This window comes from Ailuropoda melanoleuca, chromosome 3 (assembly GCF_002007445.2).
Source record: "Ailuropoda melanoleuca isolate Jingjing chromosome 3, ASM200744v2, whole genome shotgun sequence".
NCBI classification, from domain to species: Eukaryota; Metazoa; Chordata; class Mammalia; order Carnivora; family Ursidae; genus Ailuropoda; species Ailuropoda melanoleuca.
Window position 1 is genome coordinate 24,728,837 of NC_048220.1, and position 20,646 is coordinate 24,749,482.

General features: G+C 54.5%; 1 protein-coding gene across 1 annotated transcript in view; it reads left to right on the forward strand.

The window, feature by feature from the left end:
• Window positions 1-451: 451 nt before the first annotated feature.
• Window positions 452-20,646, forward strand: part of TGFBI (transforming growth factor beta induced) — a 32,811-nt gene continuing 12,616 nt past the window's right edge. The window contains exons 1-7 of the mRNA XM_034656045.1: window positions 452-642; window positions 5,599-5,697; window positions 15,225-15,289; window positions 16,887-17,047; window positions 17,361-17,525; window positions 17,787-17,933; window positions 20,018-20,159. Coding sequence (XP_034511936.1) covers window positions 509-642; window positions 5,599-5,697; window positions 15,225-15,289; window positions 16,887-17,047; window positions 17,361-17,525; window positions 17,787-17,933; window positions 20,018-20,159 — 913 coding nt within the window. The 5' untranslated portion in view covers window positions 452-508. The remainder of the gene's footprint in view (window positions 643-5,598; window positions 5,698-15,224; window positions 15,290-16,886; window positions 17,048-17,360; window positions 17,526-17,786; window positions 17,934-20,017; window positions 20,160-20,646) is intronic.

Consider the following 20,646-nt stretch of genomic DNA (forward strand, 5'->3'; position numbering starts at 1 on the left):
CTCGTCACCTGACTGTCCTGCCTCCATTCTTGCCCTGCTTTATCTGAACCTCTCATAGCCTGCTCCTGACACTGATCTTGTCCTTTGCCTGCTTTTCCATCATGAGCACAACTCTCAGCTTGGGTCTGGGCCCAGTGACACACCTTCCAGCCTCCTCTATCCTTGACTCCACCTCCCCATTCTTCAGCCAACAGGACAACTTGAGCTCCCTGAACACAGGCCTCCTTTAGTTGACCAACTCCTCCTCACCCGCAGGCCTAAGAGCAGGTGTCACTTCCATAGGGCAGGTGCCTCCCTGGGGCTCCTAAGGCCCCAGGTGCTACTCTCCATGGCACAATGTTGGCTTGTGGATCGCCCAACTGTGNAGCGGGGGCGGCGGGCCGGGGGCGGGGGCGGCGGGCGCCCGGCTTCCCCGCCCCTCGCGGCCGCTCCCTCCCGCTCGCAGCCTACTTAACCTGGCCCGCGGCGGCGGCGCTCTCACTTCCCGAGGTCCGCGTCCTCCAGCTCCATGGCGCTCCTCGTGCGGCTGTTACCCCTCGCCCTGGCTCTGGCCCTGGGCCCCGCCGCCACCCTGGAGGGACCCGCAAAGTCGCCCTACCAGCTGGTGCTGCAGCACAGCCGACTCCGGGGCCGCCAGCACGGGTAAGCCGGTCACCGCGCTGGGGGTGGCCGCGGGACGGGCCGGGGGCGCGGGGGACAAAGAGCAGACGCGAAGCTGATGGCACGGGGCGCCGGGAGGGACCGGTCGCGCAGGGGGTGGACGGAGGGAGGTGGGGGGACCTTCAGGGCATGTCCGCAGGGGAGGCTTTGTAGAGGAAGGGATGGGAGAGCTGACCAACTACACTCCCCATCGGGCCAAGAGCGCTGGGACGGCCAGGACTTGCAGCTTCCTGTCCCAGGAGGAGGAAGGGGGAGTTGGCAGCTCTGCCCAGAGTAACCTTGGAAAGGTGGCCAGGGCAGAGAGGAAGCCCACCCAGCAGGGCACGTATTCTAGTGGGGCCAGGTCCTTGTCCGGATAGCGTCTCCACAGGTGGCACTGGGCCACCCAAGCTGGCAGTGTCTGAAGCCCGAGGCTCCTGTTCACCTGGCCAGGCTCTGCGCCCACCACCAGGCACAGCAATGGCAGTGTGGCGTCTCCTCCCCGGCCAGATAAGGACAGAATTCCATGGTCCCCACACAGGTAGTACAGACTGGGAAACTGAGTTCAGAGAGACACATCACTTTCTGACAGTCGTGCAGTATGCCCTGGAGCCAAGATTGGAATCTGCCTTAAAGCAATATCTGGGATTCTAAGTGGGGGACATTATCATTGCAGATATTCCTCTGAGACACTGACCATGTGTCGGCTTTAGGAGGCAAGCCCAGGCAGAGGGTCTGACCTGGTAAAGACGGCGGCCCAGACCCAAACAGGGATGGCTAGTATTTCTACATCCCAAACTAAGCCATCGTGCCTCACACTTAACCAGGCTTGGCCATAGCTTCCAGCCGACTTGGTTGCACCAACCCTTTTTTCACAGCAAGGTAAAAACTGTATGTGGAGGGGCGCCTGGGTGGCGCAGTCCTTAAGCGTCTGCCTTCAGCTCAGGGCGTGATCCCAGCATTCTGGGATCGAGCCCCATATCAGGCTTCTCCACTAGGAGCCTGCTTCTTCCTCTCCCACTCCCCCTGCTTGTGTTCCCTCTCTCGCTGGCTATCTCTGTCAAATAAACAAATAAAATCTTTAAAAAAAAACACACACACAACTGTATGTGGATAAAGTCACGTGGCAGCCCACATGCCCCTGGGCCTCAGCAGGAGCTCAGACGCTGTTGGGTCTGGCGTTCGAACCCAGTAGGGCCCAGACTGCCGCATAACTGGGCAGATGTGTGCCCACATCTAAACTCACTGTTGAAGGTGACTTCAGAGGCCCTAGGGGGTGGGTGCAGGCTGCCCCTCATCGGGAGTGGTGGTCCTTGTGCCCTCTGCCTGTGGCCTTATATGTGGGCTTCCTTGGCCTATCAGGTGCACAGGGCTGCAGAGAGGGGCATGTCTGCAGAGTGGAATGAAGGCAGGGGGAGCTGCAGCTTCGGGGCCCTCCTGGAAAGAGTAGAGCACCAGGCCATGCCCAGGGTTCTTTAGAGCAGGGGAAGAATCACCTTGGACTTAGGCTATGTGTGCAGAAAGGTGAGGGGCCAGCTCAGAAAGTTGAGGGGCATATGAGGCATAAAATCCCTATGTGTGCCACTGGCATTCTCATTGTCTGTGCCCAGCTCACTTTTGTCCTCCTGCCTTTCTGGCCAAAGAAGCGTGTTCTGCTGGGGTGCCACAGTCTGCCTTGGGAGGTTTCTGTTCCCTCTGAATCTTAGCCACTAAGTCAGGAGAGGATCCGGATAGTGTGCCCTGCAGCACTGTCACCCAGAATGGTGTCTCTCTGCACACCACAGTGAAGCTTCCCCAAAGGTGTTGGTGGGGTCCACCAAGAATCATCTCTGCAGAAAACCTCCTTCCCGTGGGAGCTCAGAAGAGACACCAACCACCTGGGAAATACTGCTCTTTTTTTCCCCAAAGCAAGTGCTCTTTATTACGAATCTCAGACATTAGATCAACTTCCTCTGCACTCCTCCTCCCAGGCCTCTGCAGGCTGATTCTGTTGTGGCACTTCTTGGGGTGCCGTGGGAAAGGCCTGTAGAGATCTGCGATGGGCAGAATGGTCTGAGAAGTCACACCTGCACCCCTTCCCCAGGAAAGTGTGGGTGCGCGGGCAGATGAACTGTGACAAAATGGTTGCAGGCGCTAGGACGTCAGTGTCCCTGAAAGTACCACGGGACTGCCCAGCCTTGCACATGGGTGTGGTGCCCTGTGCAAAATGCATGACCTTGTTCAGTTTCCAGCCCTCCATTCACGGTGAGAAGTGGTGAAAAGGGAAAAAAATCTCTGCTGCTTTAAGGCCATACGGTGTGCTCCAAGACCTGAAAGAAGAGCTAGCAAGCGTGCCTTGCCCGTGCGCGTGGCCCTCGATCACCCCACACCCCATTTGCTTGCATCTTCACCACCACACAGGAGATCTGCTGTTCATGTTCCCATTTTACAGATGGAGAAACTGCAGCTTAGTGGGATGGAGTGACTTAGTTCCAGCACAGAGAGCTGTTGGGAGAATAGAGACTGTGACGTGGTCTCCTGACTCCCGGCTGCACCCATGTTGCTATAGAGAGGGGAAAAAATACTGACAGAGAAATAAAAATGCATTCACACTTCTGACTCTCAGCCTCCGAAACTGGACTGGATTTTTCTGAAGCACTTGATTCTCAAATCCAAGTTGAACAGCAGAGCTCTTGTGCTGGAGGCAGAAGGCCCAGAAATGGCTAGGTCATTTCGGTTAAACTTCATCCTAGATTTCCTGTATACAGCCCTCCCCTCCCACCCTGCTGTGAGGGCAAGCCGCCCCCCCCCCCGCCCCCAGCCTCCGCTCCTGTCTCAAAGGGCTGCGGCAGTGGAAACTCACTCCACGGAGGAATGTTGGAGTCACATCCACAAGAGACTGAAGATTCGCCAGCCGCCTACGGAAAGTTGCAGGGAATTCGTCGACAGTAATTGTTTCCTGCCCGGTCACATAGAAGAGTTTCTGAGATTGTCCAGCAATAAACTACCTAGAGCTGGAGTGTGGCCAGTGAGGACTCTCCAGGGGTTATCTGAGGACGGCTGTAACCTGTGAATCCCAAGCAGCAGACAGAGGAGCAAAGGGACTTCCGTTAGAATCCTCTCGAGGCTGTGGGCATCTGGTCAGACCCAGCTAGGGCTAAGGGGACAGGGGCTTACCTCCCTGCTGGCCTGGGGTTTGCTCTCCGCCCTCCACCTCCTACACCGACTCACTGATAGGTAGTGGGCCTCCTTGGGCCACTCACCTGGGCGTCCTGAGCCACAAACCGGACAAGAGGTGACATCCACAGGGGAGAAGAGAGAGGGCGGAGAAGCAAAGGGTCCGTGCACCCTCCTACCCAGTAACCCGAGTCTGAGTGTTTGGGAACTGCCCACGTGCCCACAGCCAGCAGGGCAGGATGGAGGGTGTAGCTCTTGCTGAAGGAGCCACGTCTCCCTGGCAGCGAGTGATGATTACAGAGTGCGTTTTTCAAGTAGCCAAGGAACTGATACGTAGAAGCAACACCTGAATTTCTCAGGACACAGAGGTTTTGTGGAAGCGTCGGGCTCTTTGCTTTGCTTTCCACTGACTTGTGCTTCAGCCGATGAACTTCCTGCCTCAGGTCAGGAAGACCCCGTCCCAGATGTTACTACACAGCCTCGGCTCACTGCTTTCCCACGATCCTGCCACCACGTGGCCCGAGCGTGGTCTGGAGCACGACTTGGTACATTGATTAAAAAACATAAAAACAGGGGCGCCTGGGTGGCACAGCGGTTAAGCGTCTGCCTTCAGCTCAGGGCGTGATCCCGGCGTTATGGGATCGAGCCCCACATCAAGCTCCTCCGCTATGAGCCTGCTTCTTCCTCTCCCACTCCCCCTGCTTGTGTTCCCTCTCTCGCTGGCTGTCTCTATTTCTGTCAAATAAATAAATAAAATCTTAAAAAAACAAAAAAACATAAAAACGAACCCCCGTGCCTCTGGGAAGGGAGGCTTCTCAGCAGAACCGTGGGCATTGCAGTTGGCTTTTCCAGAGTTCCTGAGGACTCCTCTGAGTGGGTGGGCTTGGGAGCAGTATTTTCAGCAAGGTCATTCCAAATTCTTTCTTCACCCTGACCCAGTGCTAGGCCTATCTGGAACATAAAAGAAAGAACAAGGCAGGGAACCTTGTTCCTTGGTGGGTCATTGGAGAGAAGAAAGATACGTCCTCTGATCAGTGTTGGATTCTGTTTGGTACCAAGCATCAAACAAGGGCCATATTCCAGGTCAGAGGTGCACAGAAGAGTGTCGCCTAGGGCCCTGGAGGAAGGTTTTCCGGGGACAGCCGACTCAGGCTGGGGCCTAAGTAGTGAACAACGGAGAGTCCAGTGGGAGAGCATCTTCTAATGAGGTCCTGACCACAGTCAGCATGGTTGTGTTCAGAGCCAAGCTCCTGGCCTAGGGACGCAGAGTATGTCTGTGTGGAGCTGCCTGGGAGGTGCCGGGTCCAGACCTTGGCCTCCCCTCATGACAGTAGGGCTGGCTATGCGCCCTGGGAGGCTGGGTTAGAGCCTGTGGACATTTGGGTTCAGTAGGGGTTGGGGGAACAGAGAAAGGCTGGGAGCCTCTCACAAAGCTGCTTGCTTAGCAGACATACTCCTTGGCTTGTTGTCTCCATCTGTAACGTGTGATCTAAACATTTTGAGATGCTTTTATCTATGCATACCAAATATCTGTGTCGAAGAAGGATCCTGATGTGAAACGATGTCAGCGTGTGAGATACGCTCTGACAATATTTAATGTGGTAGGAAACTTGCGGGGGGGCTAGAAATTGCTGGAGACAGTGTCCACCCCTGAGCTACCCCCCAAAACCAATACTGAAATGACTGTATACCTTCTCCATGTCTAGAACATTCTAATGACCCGGGGGGCCCGTATGGGGGGAAAGGCTTGGTGGTGGGGTAGCCATGCTGCCCATTTTGCTAACACGGCTGCTTTCGTCTCAGCCCCAACGTGTGTGCTGTGCAGAAGCTCATCGGCACCAACAAGAAGTACTTCACCAACTGTAAGCAGTGGTACCAGAGGAAAATCTGTGGCAAATCCACGTGAGTGTCTGTGGCCGCTCGAGACCACATGGCTACCCTGCGCGTAGGGCAGTCGTGGGGCCCCTGGGCCTGGGGCGGCCTTCTGGAAGTTTAGGCTGCGGCAGGAGTCATGAGGATGCTTGTGCAGACGTGTCAGGGAGCTGTGTGCTTGGGAGTGGCGATTTTAGTCAGCTGGCCAGTGTGGGTTTGTATTTTTAAAGCTCCTGACAAGACTTGGATACAGTTTTCAGAGCTGATGTGGGATTATAAGAAGCATGAAATATGGAGTGTGTGTGCCCGTGTGTGTGTGTGTGTGCGTGCGTGCACTTCTCCATCCTCACTAAAGGGTACCAAGTGAGTGGAGGTGCCCCCAGCCTCTATCTCTAGGAAAGAAAGCCCGTTGGTGAACTTACACACCACTCCTGCTCTGCAGTTATAAGGTAAACACCCCCAAAAGACGGAGTGCCTGGAAACAGGCACGTTAGGGGACAGCAGAGCATCAGCTTGGCCTCCTGGGTTCCAAGGCTGGCTGTGCCCCTTAGCCGGGCAGGTCGCAGCCCTCGACTGCCTCATCTGCCGGCTTGGGATGACAGAGGACTCCCTTACGGGATCCGGGATCATCACGAGGAGTGAATGCAGTGACACAGACGCGAGGCCGAGTGAGGTGCCTTGCACGTAGTAGGCCGTCAGGAGCTGCTCCCTGCTGTTCTTGCAGATCTGGGCCCTGCAGACAGAAGGGAGGGTGCCAATGGCATGGGGACCCGTGTGCTTACAACAGGCCTTTTTGGTGCCTCTGGCAGCATCCGGGGAGGTGGCGTTCGCCCCAGAGGCCCTGCTGCCCGGCGGAAACAGGGTGGCATGAGTGTTCTAACAGAATTCCTGGGCGACCTAGTTCGGTTTGGCACCAAGAGTCAGCTGATCTCAAAGCTGGCGCTCTGCTGCAGACAGGGAGAAGTGCTGTGAGAACCCTCCTAAGCCGCTTGTGAGGGCTTGACCTTCCTCTGGTCTGCAGAAGAGGAGGATGAAGAGCCTGTAAGCCACTGTCTTGAACTCTTTCCCGTGTCAGTGATTTTTAAATGTGTTGCCTGGGACATGGCTTTTGAGAAGACCTCTCTTCCCACTCCCATCACCTGCTGAAGGAAGGGAAAATGCTCTTTCCTTAAAATGGACGTAGAAAATAAATAGCCCAGCTTGTGACCCTGATTGTCTTAGGCAATTATGGATCCTGGTATGAATCCAGAGATATTGGGGATCATGGCAGAGCTGGGGAGAAACCGGCAGCCCCCAGGAGCTTGTGTAGGGCAGATCCGTGACTGCTGGCTCCCGCTTGACCATGCCCGACCTCAAAGGTGAGGGGTGAGTGAGCTAAGAGGACACACCTTCTGGGTTCAGGGCATCAACACCCAGCAGCAGTTCTTCCTGCAGTGGACAAAAAGAGATTATGCGAATTCTATACCATACGTTCTTCCTTGGTGTCCCCAGTTAAACAAACAAGTCTTTAGTACTGTTTGATTTTTTCCCTGTGTGTGTATTATCTACTCAGTTAAACAGTTAATTACTTAATTAAACATAGAGTGAGCCCGCACATGATTGCTTCTCAGAAGGTGGCCAAAGACATGTACCAAGCAAACAGCTCTTCTCCATCTCANCCCCTGTGTGTGTATTATCTACTCAGTTAAACAGTTAATTACTTAATTAAACATAGAGCGAGCCCGCACATGATTGCTTCTCAGAAGGTGGCCAAAGACATGTACCAAGCAAACAGCTCTTCTCCATCTCAAGAGTCCTGGGTTTCAAGAGTTCCACACTTTCGTTAGTTCTGGTTTCCCTAAAAATGAGAGCTGTTTGCAACGTCGAGCTGGCACTGGGGTGGCATCGGCTATGGCATTTTGGGTGGCCTTGTGTGTAAGCATTTGCCTGTCTGGTTAGCAGTAGCTTGCTAACATTCCTCAGCAGTTCCCCAGGTGACACCACTGTCAATGACGAGTCATCTTGGCTTCCTGGCTCTCAGTACCTACCCCCTTCTCCATCTGTGTGCCAGGACGGGGCACAGGCCGCACAGCTATGTGTTGGCAAATGTTCTTGATGGCCCATTCCTCCCTCCGGGCAGGCTTGGCTTTCAGAGAGAGCTGATGTGGTGGGGGGGCAGCCTCACCAGTGAGCGCAGGGGGAGATCGGGAGAGAAAGTGAATAGGTGGGTGGGCAGTGGGTGGGAAAGAGGGGTGGAGTGGGGTCGGGTAGCTCCCAGAGCCTAGTCGCAGCCTCTGAGCTGGTCTGACAAACCACAAGGCCATGGTGTGCACGTTCAACTCTTCCGTGTGGCCATTGCTTTGGGCAACTTCAAAAAGAGGAACTGAGGCTAGGAAAACATGAGTTGATATAAAACTTCATGATCCAGGACAAGAGGGTCCCTTCCTGAAACATCACATGCAATATCAGGAAGGTGGAGCTGACTTGGAAGGGGTCCAGAGGACTCAGGGAGGGAAAGGGGAACTCCTCCTCATTGTCAGAGGACTGAGATGGGGCAGCCTTGCACTTTGCTCGTGGACGGGGCCCAAGGCCCGTGAGAGAGCTGCATCTGTCCCCCGGAAATTCAGTGCCATAGGTGGTCAGGAAGGGATTCGGAAGAGGGCTGTGTTGGCTGGAGTTGACATCACCCTCGTGAAAATGGGTGCCGAGGTGCATTTACTGGGGTGGAGACCAGACTGGGAAATGGGGAGCATTGTTGTGGTTGAAGCAAACAGGACCGTCTCTGAATGGGTTCAACTGGGCAGTGAGAATTTTCTCAGCAAGACTCTAGGGAAGAGGCCGGAGCAGAGGTGTGTGTTGGCGTGGAAGGAGGCAAAGTGTCACAGGGCAGGAGGCAGCACAGGTCAGCTAAGGGCCCAGGTCTGGAAGAAGAATTTAAATTTGAAAGCAGACAGTGGCAGCAAGCCCAGGACCACGGGGAGACGACTTCGCAGTGTCCAGTCACACAGAGACCCAGGAGCCTGGAGCCATTTGTCTGCTTCTGTGAGGCCCTGGAGCTCCATGGAGGAAGGGAGCGGAAGGCCACGCTCTGCGCCCCGGTCAGAGGACACTACGCCGTCCTCAGATAGTGGCTTTTCTGCAGTTCCATAGAGAGGAGAACCTGCGTGTTTGGTGCTACTTGTCAAGCCTGCCGTATGGATTTTATTACAGGAAGGGGTTACCAGGGGGCCCCTATTTAGCGACTTGAGCGAACTTTATTACTTGGAAATTCACGCTGGTTTTTATTCCAGATCCTAAAGAGCACCAGAGTGATACAAGAGCTAATCAAGCCAAGGGGGCCTGGCGGAGACAGCACCCCACGCTGCGATTCCAGGCCCCAGTCTGCTCAGTCACCGTAAAAACTTTATGTGCAGCAGCTCGAGCGCCGGTGCAGGAAGTTGTGGTCAGGCAGCCTCCTGCCTCCCGACAGGCCTCCTTTGTGTGAGCCCCACGAGAGGGAGGCCTGCTTCACGGCCAAGTCGGGTCGGGGTTGACATCATGGGGAGGTAATAGGCCTCGCTGGAGCTCAGACATCCTACACACAGCAGAGGCGCAGCCAGCAGGGGCGTGAGCAGGTAGGGGCCGTAGCTGTCCATTCCAGAAATTTTGAAGCTGTTTCATGAGCAGCGACACACTCGTGAGCTCAGTAGCCATTCTGCAAAGCCAAGATGAGCTGGCAGGTCACACCCCTTTCTCTAGGAGCCAGCCTTGCTCTGTGCAAGGGCTGAGATATTAACGCTTCTCCAGCACCGCGTTAGAGCATGGAGATTCAACTTTCAGCCAAGGCAGCTGGGGTATGGCTGAGCCTGCCCATCAGCCGGCAGAGCTCTTTCCGGCGGGTCTCATGCTGGCAGGGCATCCAAGGGCATCTGCCATGAAGCTGTCCCGTCTCCCGCAACCTTGGTCCCAGAAGGATGATAAGAGGCCAGCCAGGGATGCCAGGCTCTCCCCAGACCCTGTTTCATATTCCCGTGCAGCCTCCTGGGACCCCATGGATAATGTGCTTCAAATTAACTGAGGTGTGACATATACTGAACACCAGGGCTTTGCCCAACATCTTTGCTGTACGGGATTTCCTGAAGGTTCTGTCCCACTCTGTAACTTGCAAGGAGGCAGCTTAGCTGACGGGGTTTTGTTCCGGTATTTCCATGAATCCATGCAGCATCTGGGGTTCTGCCCTGTGGTAGGACAGAATAAGAGCTCCGTAAATATGTCCACATCCTAATCCCCGAACCTGTAACTAAAGGAAAATGAGCCTTTGCTGATAGGATTAGGTTAAGGATCTTGGGTTGGGAAGATTCTTCTGGGTTATCTGGTGAGCTCCATGTCATCCTAAGGGTCCTTATAAGTAGGAAGCGGGAAGGTCAGATTCAGAGAAGGAGATGAAGTTGGACTGATGGGACCACAGGCCAAAAAGTGCATGCTAGCCTCCAGAATCTGAAACAGACAAGGGGTACGTTCTCCCCTAGAGCTGCTCAAAGGAACACAGCCTTTGCTTTTAGCCTCATAAGGCCACTTTTTGGCTGACATCCAGAATTGTAAGGTGACAAATGTGTGTGGTTTTAAGCCACCAAATCTGGGATTATTTGTGACTGCAGCAATGGGAAACCAATGCAAGCCCTGTCTGTTGCATTCTATAGGTTGCATTTTATGGCGAATTCGTTTACCACACTGTGACTTGATCAGCGGTCTCATATACGACGTTGCTTTCAATGACATTATTAACCTAACTACAATTTTCAAGTTTATACCTAACTTTTTTTTTTAAAGCTCAACAACTGAGCACTTAGTAAATATCAAGCATCTGTGAAGTGCTATTCATATGTGAGCCCACTGAATTCCCATAGTCACCCTATGAGGGCGGTCTGATTATTAGCCCATTTACCGATGGGGAAACTGAGGCTCAGAAAGCCTAATGAGTGTGCTTGAAGTCATCTGCTGGGTAGTGGGTGGGGGCAGGTCTAGCTACTCTGCTGTGCTTCCTCCGGGGAGAGTTAAACCTAGCAGCTAATTTTAGTCCTGTGGGGAGATCCACAGGTGAGCAGCCCTTTAGGGGCCGGGTGACCTGCCCCACCCACATTGCTCTCTACAGCCCTAAAATCTCCGCCTGAATGTCCCAGAGACAAGGCCTCCTGAGGGGCAGCAGAGGCCCTTTGGCCCAGAGTCACCGGCCTTCTTCTGGTTGCTCACCCCTGGTCTGGTGATCATTCTGCCCCCTGCTGCATGGGGACGCCCTGGTCTGATGAAGGGCATGGGAACTCAAGAGAGGCAGTCAGTGTCCAGGACTCCCCAAAATGCCCTCACACACTGCATACACACCGATTGTCACCAAACGCATAAGTACATTTTTCAAAGGCTCTGTCTTCCTCATGAACCGAGCCGGACCCTGGTTAGCGATGGGGCCTTTGGTGGTGGCCATTAGGTTAAAGTGAGCCCTTTTTCATCAGGGAGCTGAAGATTTTGATTTTCTGCTGGAGACTCAAGAAAGCTGAGCTGAGTTTCCAAGGCCAGGAGAGCAGAAAAGGAACCACTCCAGGCCGGCAGTCCATGGGGGACGGCTTCATGTCTAGACGATATCGGGCTGTGTTTGCTCTGTGATTCTGCTTGGAAATCATGACACGCTGAGTGGTTTACCTTCTGTCGCGGGAAACTGGAGCTGAGACTGCATTCCTTGCTCCGCCTACTTCCAGAGTTTGGCGAGTCCCTAGACACTGACAGCCGTGACGATGAGCCAGAACTGCAAAGTGCACTTGGGCAGACTGATTGTCTTAACTTACTATATTAACTTCTTGGGAAATCATTTTGGGGAAAGAACTAGCAATGCTTCTGTCTGTATCTGATCATGAGTCACACTCCAGAGGGGAATGGCGGAGAGCCTCCCAGCCACCTCTGTCCTTAGACCTTGGATCGATGCTGTCTCTGCCTTCCTCCTTTAAATGCCCTTCTAGATTGGGCACCTTCCCTCACCTTCTTCCTTAAATGGTTCTTCGGACCAGGGAAACTGGAACAAGAATATTTCTGTCCCATTGCCCTAGAGAGATTCTTTTTCTGACTAAGGTTTTTACTTACCGGACCGTGTGAGGTCAAAGAGAAGCCCATAACCTCCCATCAGAGCAGCTTTCCCTGATGAGATGCAGTTCAGAGACCAGTAGGTTGGTCCTCTCTGCACAGGGAGGCCAAGGAACTGGGGAGATGGAGATGGAGGGTCCCATAGTTTCCATTCTTCCCACCTTCATCCTAGAGAGAAGGTATCAGACCCATGACCCTGTGATGGCCCCATCTCCCCCCAGCACCCGTGTTCTCCTCAGGGCCAGAGCTCAAGGGAAATGGCATGTGGGCTGAGAACAGGCACCAAGAGTCCAGTGAGGTTTGGTCAAGATTGTCTCAATGGACCATCTTCTCAGTCTGCAGTTTCCAGCTGCCTCTGCTTCTCTGGGGCCATGCAGACAGTTCTGAGCAGAGCTGGTATTGTGGGGACAGTTGGGAATAGGGAGTGCCAAGGATGCCAGACTGTGGCAGCAGGGGGGCAGAAGAGGGAGAGGCCAGCAGGAGGGGAGGACGAGGGGAAAGCTTCCTGGCAGAGCCACACTTGGTTAACCAGGGAAAAGCCTTCAGCTGGCGGACTGACCTCTGCTGGTGGCACTGTGCCACCCACATCCGGCCGCTGTGGGGTTCAGGTGCAGAGCCCTCAGAGAAGGGGGGCCGATGAGGTGGGGGGTTTTGTCCACACTGAAGAGAGCACCTGTGTCCTCTCAGTGTCAGATCAGTCTGCTTGCCCCCAGTCTGTATGTTGCCAAGAGCAATGGAAAGGGATTGGACTTGATGAAATCCCAGGGGAGTCCTAGGTCTGCCCCTACCCAGCTGTGATCTTAAGAAGCCCTTCTGCCCCTGAGAGCCCTTGCAGCTTTCTAATTCCATCCTAAGTCTCCTCCACACTGAGACTTTTCTGCTTAGATCTGTTCCTCCTCACAGCCCTTCAGCCCCTCAGCCCCTTTTCTCCCCACACGACCCACCACCACCAGCCCCCACGCACATGTACACACAGCCACAGGAACCAGGGGGTCCACACTTGGCCAGTTGGCTCTCTCTGTCCTCAGTGAAATTCTGGTGAAGCCGCCTGAGCTGTGGAACTCTCCCTTGGTTTTTTGCTTTTTGGTTTTTTTTGTTTGTTTTTTTTTTGTTTTGAGATGGAACACAAAAGTCGACACCCTGGAAGAATTGTTGGCCAGCACAGCTGGAGGTTTGAACACATTTAGTGTGTGGCACCCCTATGCCCAGGGGCCCCCTGGGATGCAGAGAGCTGTGAGGAGAAGACCCATCCTCCAACTGTACTGTCACCCAAGCACTTTGAGAAGGAAGCTAAGCTTTGGCAGACTTGACCTTAATCCCACGTCTCCAACCCCAGCCACAGAGCCCTGGTGTTTATCAGAGAAGCCCTGGGGTCTGGTGCCTGCGTGTCGCCTGGCTCTATGGACCTAGTGCTTGGAGCTCTCCTGAGATTTAGCTGGGAGAAGCCGGCAGACACTCTCCTTCAAAAGACCGTTTCTCTGCCCCCTAGAAATAATCCCAGTGACTAGAACTGTGAGTGTGAGATTGGAACGAACCTTGGAGACCACCTAGTTTAACCTCACCCCATTTCTCAGATGAGGCAACTGAGACCCTGAGAAAAGTGGACCTTTGAGTTCACCCTGCTAGTTACCAATGGGTCACAAGCCAGGTCCCCAGCATGTTTCTATGACACCACACTGCCTTTGAGAGTTTATGTATCAGTCAAACCTTATTTCATTGCAGGAGATGACTTCAGTTTCTGAAAATAAAATTGTGGGTCAGTCAAGGCAAGCCTTGAGTCTGTTTAGCTCATATAAGTAGCGCCCTTACAGGAATGGGGATGAAAGGTTAGAAAGGAGAAGGATGGGGGAAGGCTGGAGAGAAGGAGGATGAGATGGGTGGGAGGACAGAGGGAGCAGGGCAAAGATGGAGGTACGTGGCTTGTCACTCTTCAGCCATTTCCTAGGGGACCCACTTCTGGCAAAGTGATTCCCGTAGCTCCCTGGCAGCCCGAGAATCTTCGCCAGTCTTTCTCTGAAACCTCCTCCTGGACAACGGATGAAGTAGGCTTCCACTTCTCATGACTCACCAGGGCTTCCCTAAGATGACTCCAATTAAATTAATAAGAGCAGAATGGCTTGGGTGCATTGAGAGCACCCTGCCCGCCTCCAAAGCCCTATTTCTTCCCCGTCTGCCTACCTGTCTTCCATTGAGGTCATTAAACATGCTGGGAGAGCTCCGTGGTGGGCAGTTCCGTGGTAAAACCTGCTGTGGTCCAAGCCCCAGCTGTCTCCTGTCCCAAAGGGTGAATCCCTGTACAGGAAGAGAAGGGACAGGACATGGCCACTTGCTACTGGTTCCAAGGCTGTCAGAGGCCTGTGCTCACAGTGCCAGTGGGGGCTGGCCTTACACAGAACCTGGGGAGTTGATGAGAAGCAAGTCTTTCTTAGCTGTAAGCTTTTTGAACACTTACTTCCTTGCCATACGATTTGAAATTCAGTCTCTTGGGCTTCCCCAGAACAGTGGGTTCGCCGAAGCTGTGTGTTTCAGACCTCCAGGGAATGTTGATAGACGTTCCGTAATGGGCTGGCCTGAGTTGGGAGAAGAGAAAGTTTAAGGTTTTTCCGCCAAAGGGTTTCACCGTTTTAAACTGTATAGTGCCAGTCTCATTTTCATCTGGATAGCAAAGAATCTCGCAAACGGGTGGTCTCGGTGGCCTCCTAGAAGGACGATGGGGTGGTTGAGGGATGAGGTTGAATGGAGAACACTTTGCTATGTAATCCGTTGTACATTTTCGATTTGAAACCATATCAATGTTGTGATTAAGATCTTGTTCTCAAGTTGAAAACATGAAAAAGAAGCCAAAGGAGCTTTGTTTTTATTTTAATTTTAAAAGTTTTGAAGTTTGATTGTAGAGACAGAAAAACGTAAAGATCATCTCTACGCTATCCTCCTTGGTTATGAAAGCGGAGAGATAGATGAGCGTGAGGTTTAGTCCAATGGCCACTGCAGGATACACACGTAGGTTTTACGGAGGGGGGAGCAGAGACGCAGGGAGGAGACAGGACTGGCAGGGGCGGTCCCAGTGGGTTAGTGGCAGATTCAACCGGAACAGGGTCCAGGGCACCCCTCCTTCCTCCCCGCAGCCCCTCAAGAATGCCAACCATGGGGTTCTCCGTGAGTGATGCTGGAGACAAATTCCTGGTGGGTGTGTCTTCTAATCCCCCATGGAATGTGCTGCCGCAGCCCCACTGGGATTGCTGTAGGGGTGGCAACCCCTGGGAACATTCTCCAAAGCTGAGGAGGAGTGACAAGCTCCTTGCTCCAAAATGCACTGATACACTAATACGGCCACGTGAATGGTCTCCTTCGAGAGCAGCCTGTTGTACCATCATTTCCCTTCCTCTGTCTGTGGGGGCCTCTCTTCCCGATGACAGGGAGGAGGAGGGAAGCCCTGCGTCGCCCTCACGTATGTGTCTGTCTCACTGCAGAGTCATCAGCTATGAGTGCTGTCCTGGGTACGAAAAGGTGCCAGGAGAGAAGGGCTGTCCCGCAGGTGAGTAAGCCAGGCCTGGCACGTTGGTGCTGGGACAAAGAGGGAGGCAGGGAGGGAGGAGCACCCACGAAACAGTCCATCCAGATGGGCGTCCGGGCGACAGGGCTGTGTGGACATCTTTCCTGCATGCCCTCTGGCTCCGGGCGGGGTCCAGATCATGGAAGCGGGGAGCAGGGGGCTTTCTGCCCTGCTCCTTCCTGAGCGAGCTGACCTCCTTACGAGGCTGGTGCAACCGACTCCAATTCCAGCCTGCCCCTGCTTGCCTCCCAGGCCTGGGCTGTTGTCTCTGGCTGGGAGGGATTCTGACCACACCCAGCACTTCTGATCAGCTCTGCTGGAGAGCCAGGCTGGAACACCTAGCCACCCCCTCCTCCCTCTGTTCTTCAGAGTCCATAGGGAGGAGGGTGGTAGACCAGCACAGGGAACCACGCGTGGCCACAGGGGCCGAAGACTGGGGCACCTGAGAATTTTATCAGAGGCCTTCCCTTAAGCATCCCCCTCAGGGACTGTGCAGAGGGGTAGTTTTAACTTCTAAATATTTGCTATTTATTCCTTGAGAATGTGGGATGGACTTAAAAGGAAGGGGCAGTTTGGTGCCAAGGTCACAAGGGGGTGTGGTTGGCACGGGGATGGGGGGCTTAGATGGAAGGGCAAGTGGGAATTATGCAGTAGGAAGAGGAGAATGACCTTAGCAGGGGAGCTCACACCCTGTAGGAGGTGAAGTCCTCCTAAGCCTCAGGCCGCTTTTAGGGTTTTAGGAAATAGCATTTTATTGCTTGTAAATAGACAAAGAACCTGGAAGATTTGTGATGTTATTTCATTCCAGTAGAGGCCGTTAGGAAACCAGTTTCAACAACTAGATAAATCTGAAAGCCCAGTTTGTAACTAGGATATCAATTTTGGTGTACATTCCTGCTGGTATTATGTAAATATCTATGGACAGGGGTGCCTGGGTGGCTCAGTCGGTTAAGCAACTTTTGGCTCAGGTCAGGTTCTCAGGGTCCTGAGAGGGAGAGCACTGGGCTCCGTGCTCAGTGGGGAGTCTGCTTGAGAGTCTCTCTCCCTCTTCCCCTCCCTCTACTTACACTCTCCCTTTCTTTCTCAAATAAATAAATAAATCTTTAAATGTCTGTGAACAGAAGCTTCATTTTTCTATGGCTAAAATTATGAAAAGTGACAAATTATTAGAATCGGAGCAGGGAGGTGTTTAACCTCTAGAGCTGCTTTAAGGAGTAGGTAACAGGGGCGCCTGGGCGGCTCAGTCAGTTAAGCATCTGCCTTTGGCTCGGGTCATGGTCTCAGGGTCCTGGGACGGAGTCCCGAATCGGGCTCCCTGCTCAGTGGGGAGCCTGCTTCTCCCTCTCTCTCTGCTGCTCCCCCTGCTTGTGCTGTCTCTCCCTGTCAAATAAATAAATAAGATCTTAAAAAAAAAAAAAGGAATATGTGACAAGCTTTAGGCTGGCCCACGGCGGCCGTCCCTGGGCTTTCCCACACACCTGTCCTGCGGAGTACCGTGCGTTCCACAGACCAGGGAGGGTGCGGTCTGCTTGGGGTGGGCCCCACGGGTCCATCCCTCCTCTGTCCTCTGCCACCACAGCCCTACCTCTCTCGAACCTTTATGAGACCCTGGGCATCGTTGGATCCACCACCACTCAGCTATACACGGACCGCACGGAGAAGCTGAGGCCCGAGATGGAAGGGCCCGGCAGCTTCACCATCTTCGCCCCCAGCAACGAGGCCTGGGCTTCCTTGCCAGCTGTGAGAGGAGAGCCTTACTTCCTGTGGGGGGCGGGGGGCTGACGGGCGGGAAGCAAGACACACTGTAGTGATTTCCCACTGTTGCAGGAAACTTTTTCCTTGAGCCCTCAGATGAAGTCAGGGAACTTGAGTTAAAATACACCTCCCTAGTAGATGGCTTCTAGTGCCCCACCCGTCCCAGGGAGCAGACAGACGTTGTGTTCAGGGAGGAGGGGTCCTTGGTTTCAGAAGCACCTTTCCCAGGGTAGCAAGTAGCCACCTCGTGCACCTGTGGTCTGCAGCCCCCTAACTGCCCCTTGGGCCTTCCTTCTAGGAAGTACTGGACTCCCTGGTGAGCAATGTCAACATCGAGCTGCTCAATGCCCTTCGCTACCACATGGTCAACAGACGGGTCCTGACGGATGAGCTGAAACACGGCATGGCCCTCACCTCCATGTACCAGAATTCGGGGATCCAAATCCACCACTATCCCAACGGGGTAGGGAGTCCCCAGGGACATAGCACTGCCCTTGTCCACCCTGAGCCCACACCCGGTCTGCACGTGGGGCTGGTCTCTGGGGTGTCGTTCTGCAGGTGAGGGACACTGGAGGTAATCCCTGCCTCCCGCACCTGCTTCTCCCCACACCCTCTAGTGCCACAGCCGTGGGACCCACCTGCTGCCCTGTGGTTTCCCCTGCCGGGGCTTTGAGCCCATGCCTCTGGTAGGCGAACTGCTCATCCTCATTTCTTCTCTGGACAGATCGTGACTGTGAACTGTGCTCGGCTACTGAAAGCTGACCACCACGCCACCAACGGTGTGGTGCACCTCATTGACAAGGTCATCTCCACCGTCACCAACAACATCCAGCAGATCATCGAGATCGAGGACACCTTTGAGACCCTTCGGGTGAGGGACTGCCGTGGGAGGGGGCCCGGCCAGGGGACACACCATCTCTCAGAAGGGCCTCCTTCTGCAGGAGAAGCAGAGGATGTCTCTTCACGGGCATTTACGGGATGTGTAGCAAGTTCTAAGAGCCCGTGAACATGGAGGGCCCGCTCATCAGGCTCTCAGCTTGACCACAGTGAAACACCCTAATACTCTGCTGGGAAATTCCCTCTGCCCGTCCTCTCCTTTGCAAAGCTGTCCTTTCGTGACTCCCCTGGAATGTTCAGTAGTCTGCAGCTGCAGCATGGAGGGTCCCTTTGAGCCCTATGCTGCCCGGGCCTGCACCTCGGGCTCCAGAGGTGAGAGGGCCCCTCCCCCCGGGAGGAACTTCCCATATGCATATGCGGTGCTAGAATAACGTCAGGCTTCATGATCTTCTGGACAGCGTGTCTCTGCCAGGGGACCCCTGCTCCAGCCATCCCCAGGTTTCCTTGGCGCCCAGACCAGCAGAGAGGCCACGGGAGTCTGGGTTTGGCTTCTGACCGCTCCGCGGCCACAGAATACCTTTCCTTCTGCCCTGCCCAGCAGGCGTTTGTCTTAGAACTGGAGCAGCAAGCAGGCATTGCTCTTGGCAGTGGCGGCTCAGAGGAAGTGAACACAGGCTGCCCCGTCAGGGTTTTTGCCCTGATTCAAGGAGAACTTCCTGACCGCAAAGGATACCGAAGGGGAGGAGTGGGGTGGTTCCTCCCCTGGAGATCTCCAACACAGAGAGACAAACACCCTCGGGCCAGGCTGGCACGGAGGTGGCCTCAGGAAGCAGCTCTGCGGGGGACCCTGCTGTCTAAGTTCTTCCCCTTCTTCCCTTCTGGGTCACTCCAAGGTCAGAGGTCTGCAAGGGAGTGATGTCTGCACAAAATTGGTGGCCCCCTTGATTAACTGTGGTAGATTCCCACTGAGTAACCTCCTCTTACTGTTTAGGTTTGACAAATATTCCCTCTTTTCTTCCTCCCCTTTGGGCCTCCCTAACACCCACCTTCCTTCTACTATGACATACTTAGTAACACCTGCTACTTGTCCTGTATTGTTCCATGTGCCGGGGGTACACAGGTGAACGAGACAGATTTCTGTCCTCGGTGGCACTTTTGTTCTTCCTGGGGAGACAGACCAGATGTACACGAGGTAGCCATGGGCAGGGCTGGGCATCGTGAAGTCAGGGAGTGGTGAGCCGAGGGGGCCAGTTGGCACTGGCTGGTCAGGGAAGGTCTCTCTGGAAGAGGCGACTTTGGATCTGAGGCGTGAAGGATGAGAATGGCCAGTTCCGTGACATGCAGGGTTGGAGCGCAGCATGCAGAGGGGCGAACACTAGCAAAGGCTCAGGAGCAGGAACAGCAAGAAGGAGTCGGGCAGGACCAGAGTGAAGACACCTGCACAGCTCGAGCGTGAGGTGGGAGCAGCCGGGCTGGCCAGGGCCGGACCCTGCAGGGCTGCAGACCGGGCAGAGGGGTGTAGCTCCATCCCCAGGGCAGCAGGAGGCCCTTGCTGCTTTTAGAAGCTCCTCGGGCTGGTCTGTAGAAGCAGGGGATGTGATCCTTCCGCTCGTGGAGCTCACACAAATAGTATTGTGTACTAGTTAAGCGTTAGGAGCTAGTTAAGTGTAACGCGAGGAGGACGGCAAGCTGTGAAAATACCTACCACAGGCTCATTTTTGTAGGGGGCAGTGGCAGGGGGGAGGGGTGGTGATGGGGGGAACGCCAAGTTGGCTACCTAGAGAAGTGGCATTGTAGTCAAGTCCTAATGAAGGGACAGGAGTCAGAGAAGCAAGGAAAGGAGGAAGGGCAGAGGGAATGGCGCGGCCGAAGCCTGGGGGCGGGCAGGCCGAAGGCACAGGAGGTAACTGAGAGATGGCCAGAGTGGTGGGAGCTCAGGCCTGGCAAGGTCCCCGGAAGCCATGGCGAGAGGTGAGCTTTGGTCTCTTGTCATTTCATCTCGGGTTCTACAGGAGTCGGGAGCCCTTCGAGGGAGGCCTGGTGAGGCCGTGTGTGCCTCCTGTCTGCAGAGCACCCCAGAGCCTTCAGGAAACATTTCATCCTCTCCCCGCCCCGCAGGCTGCCGTGGCCGCATCTGGGCTCAACACTGTGCTCGAAGGTGATGGCCAGTTCACGCTCTTGGCCCCTACCAATGAGGCCTTCGAGAAGATCCCTGCAGAAACCTTGAACAGGATCCTGGGTGACCCAGAAGCCCTGAGAGGTGAGCACCCTTCAGCTCTTGCTGCTGCCTCATTGGAGCGGCCAGACTGAGCCCAAGGCCTGCTCTTGTATGAGACGGACACCGCCTGCCATCCTGTCCCATTGCTCCCAACTGGCCCTGTCTCTGCAGAGGCCAGAGCAGAGCCATGTTCTGAGGGACAAGGAGAGAACCAGCAGTCGAGGAGAACAGTTGTGCTGAGGAGCAAGGCAGGGCTGGAGGTCCAAAGCAGGTCCTGGCCAGACTCAGAGAGAGCTAAAGGCCCAGATGCTCAAAGCCAGAGCAAGGCTGCCAAGCGGGCAGCAGCTTGGATGTGTGGGGAGGAGATGGCAGGTACTGCCGTCTTTGGAATGGGGCCATCGTGCTGACCCTTGAACTCTTCCCATCTGGCCAGGGACCTCATGGATAATCCAGAATTACAATTAATAATGGTTATAGTTGAACTTGACTCTTCATAGCTGGGTCCTTCCATGCCTCCTCAATGAGCTGC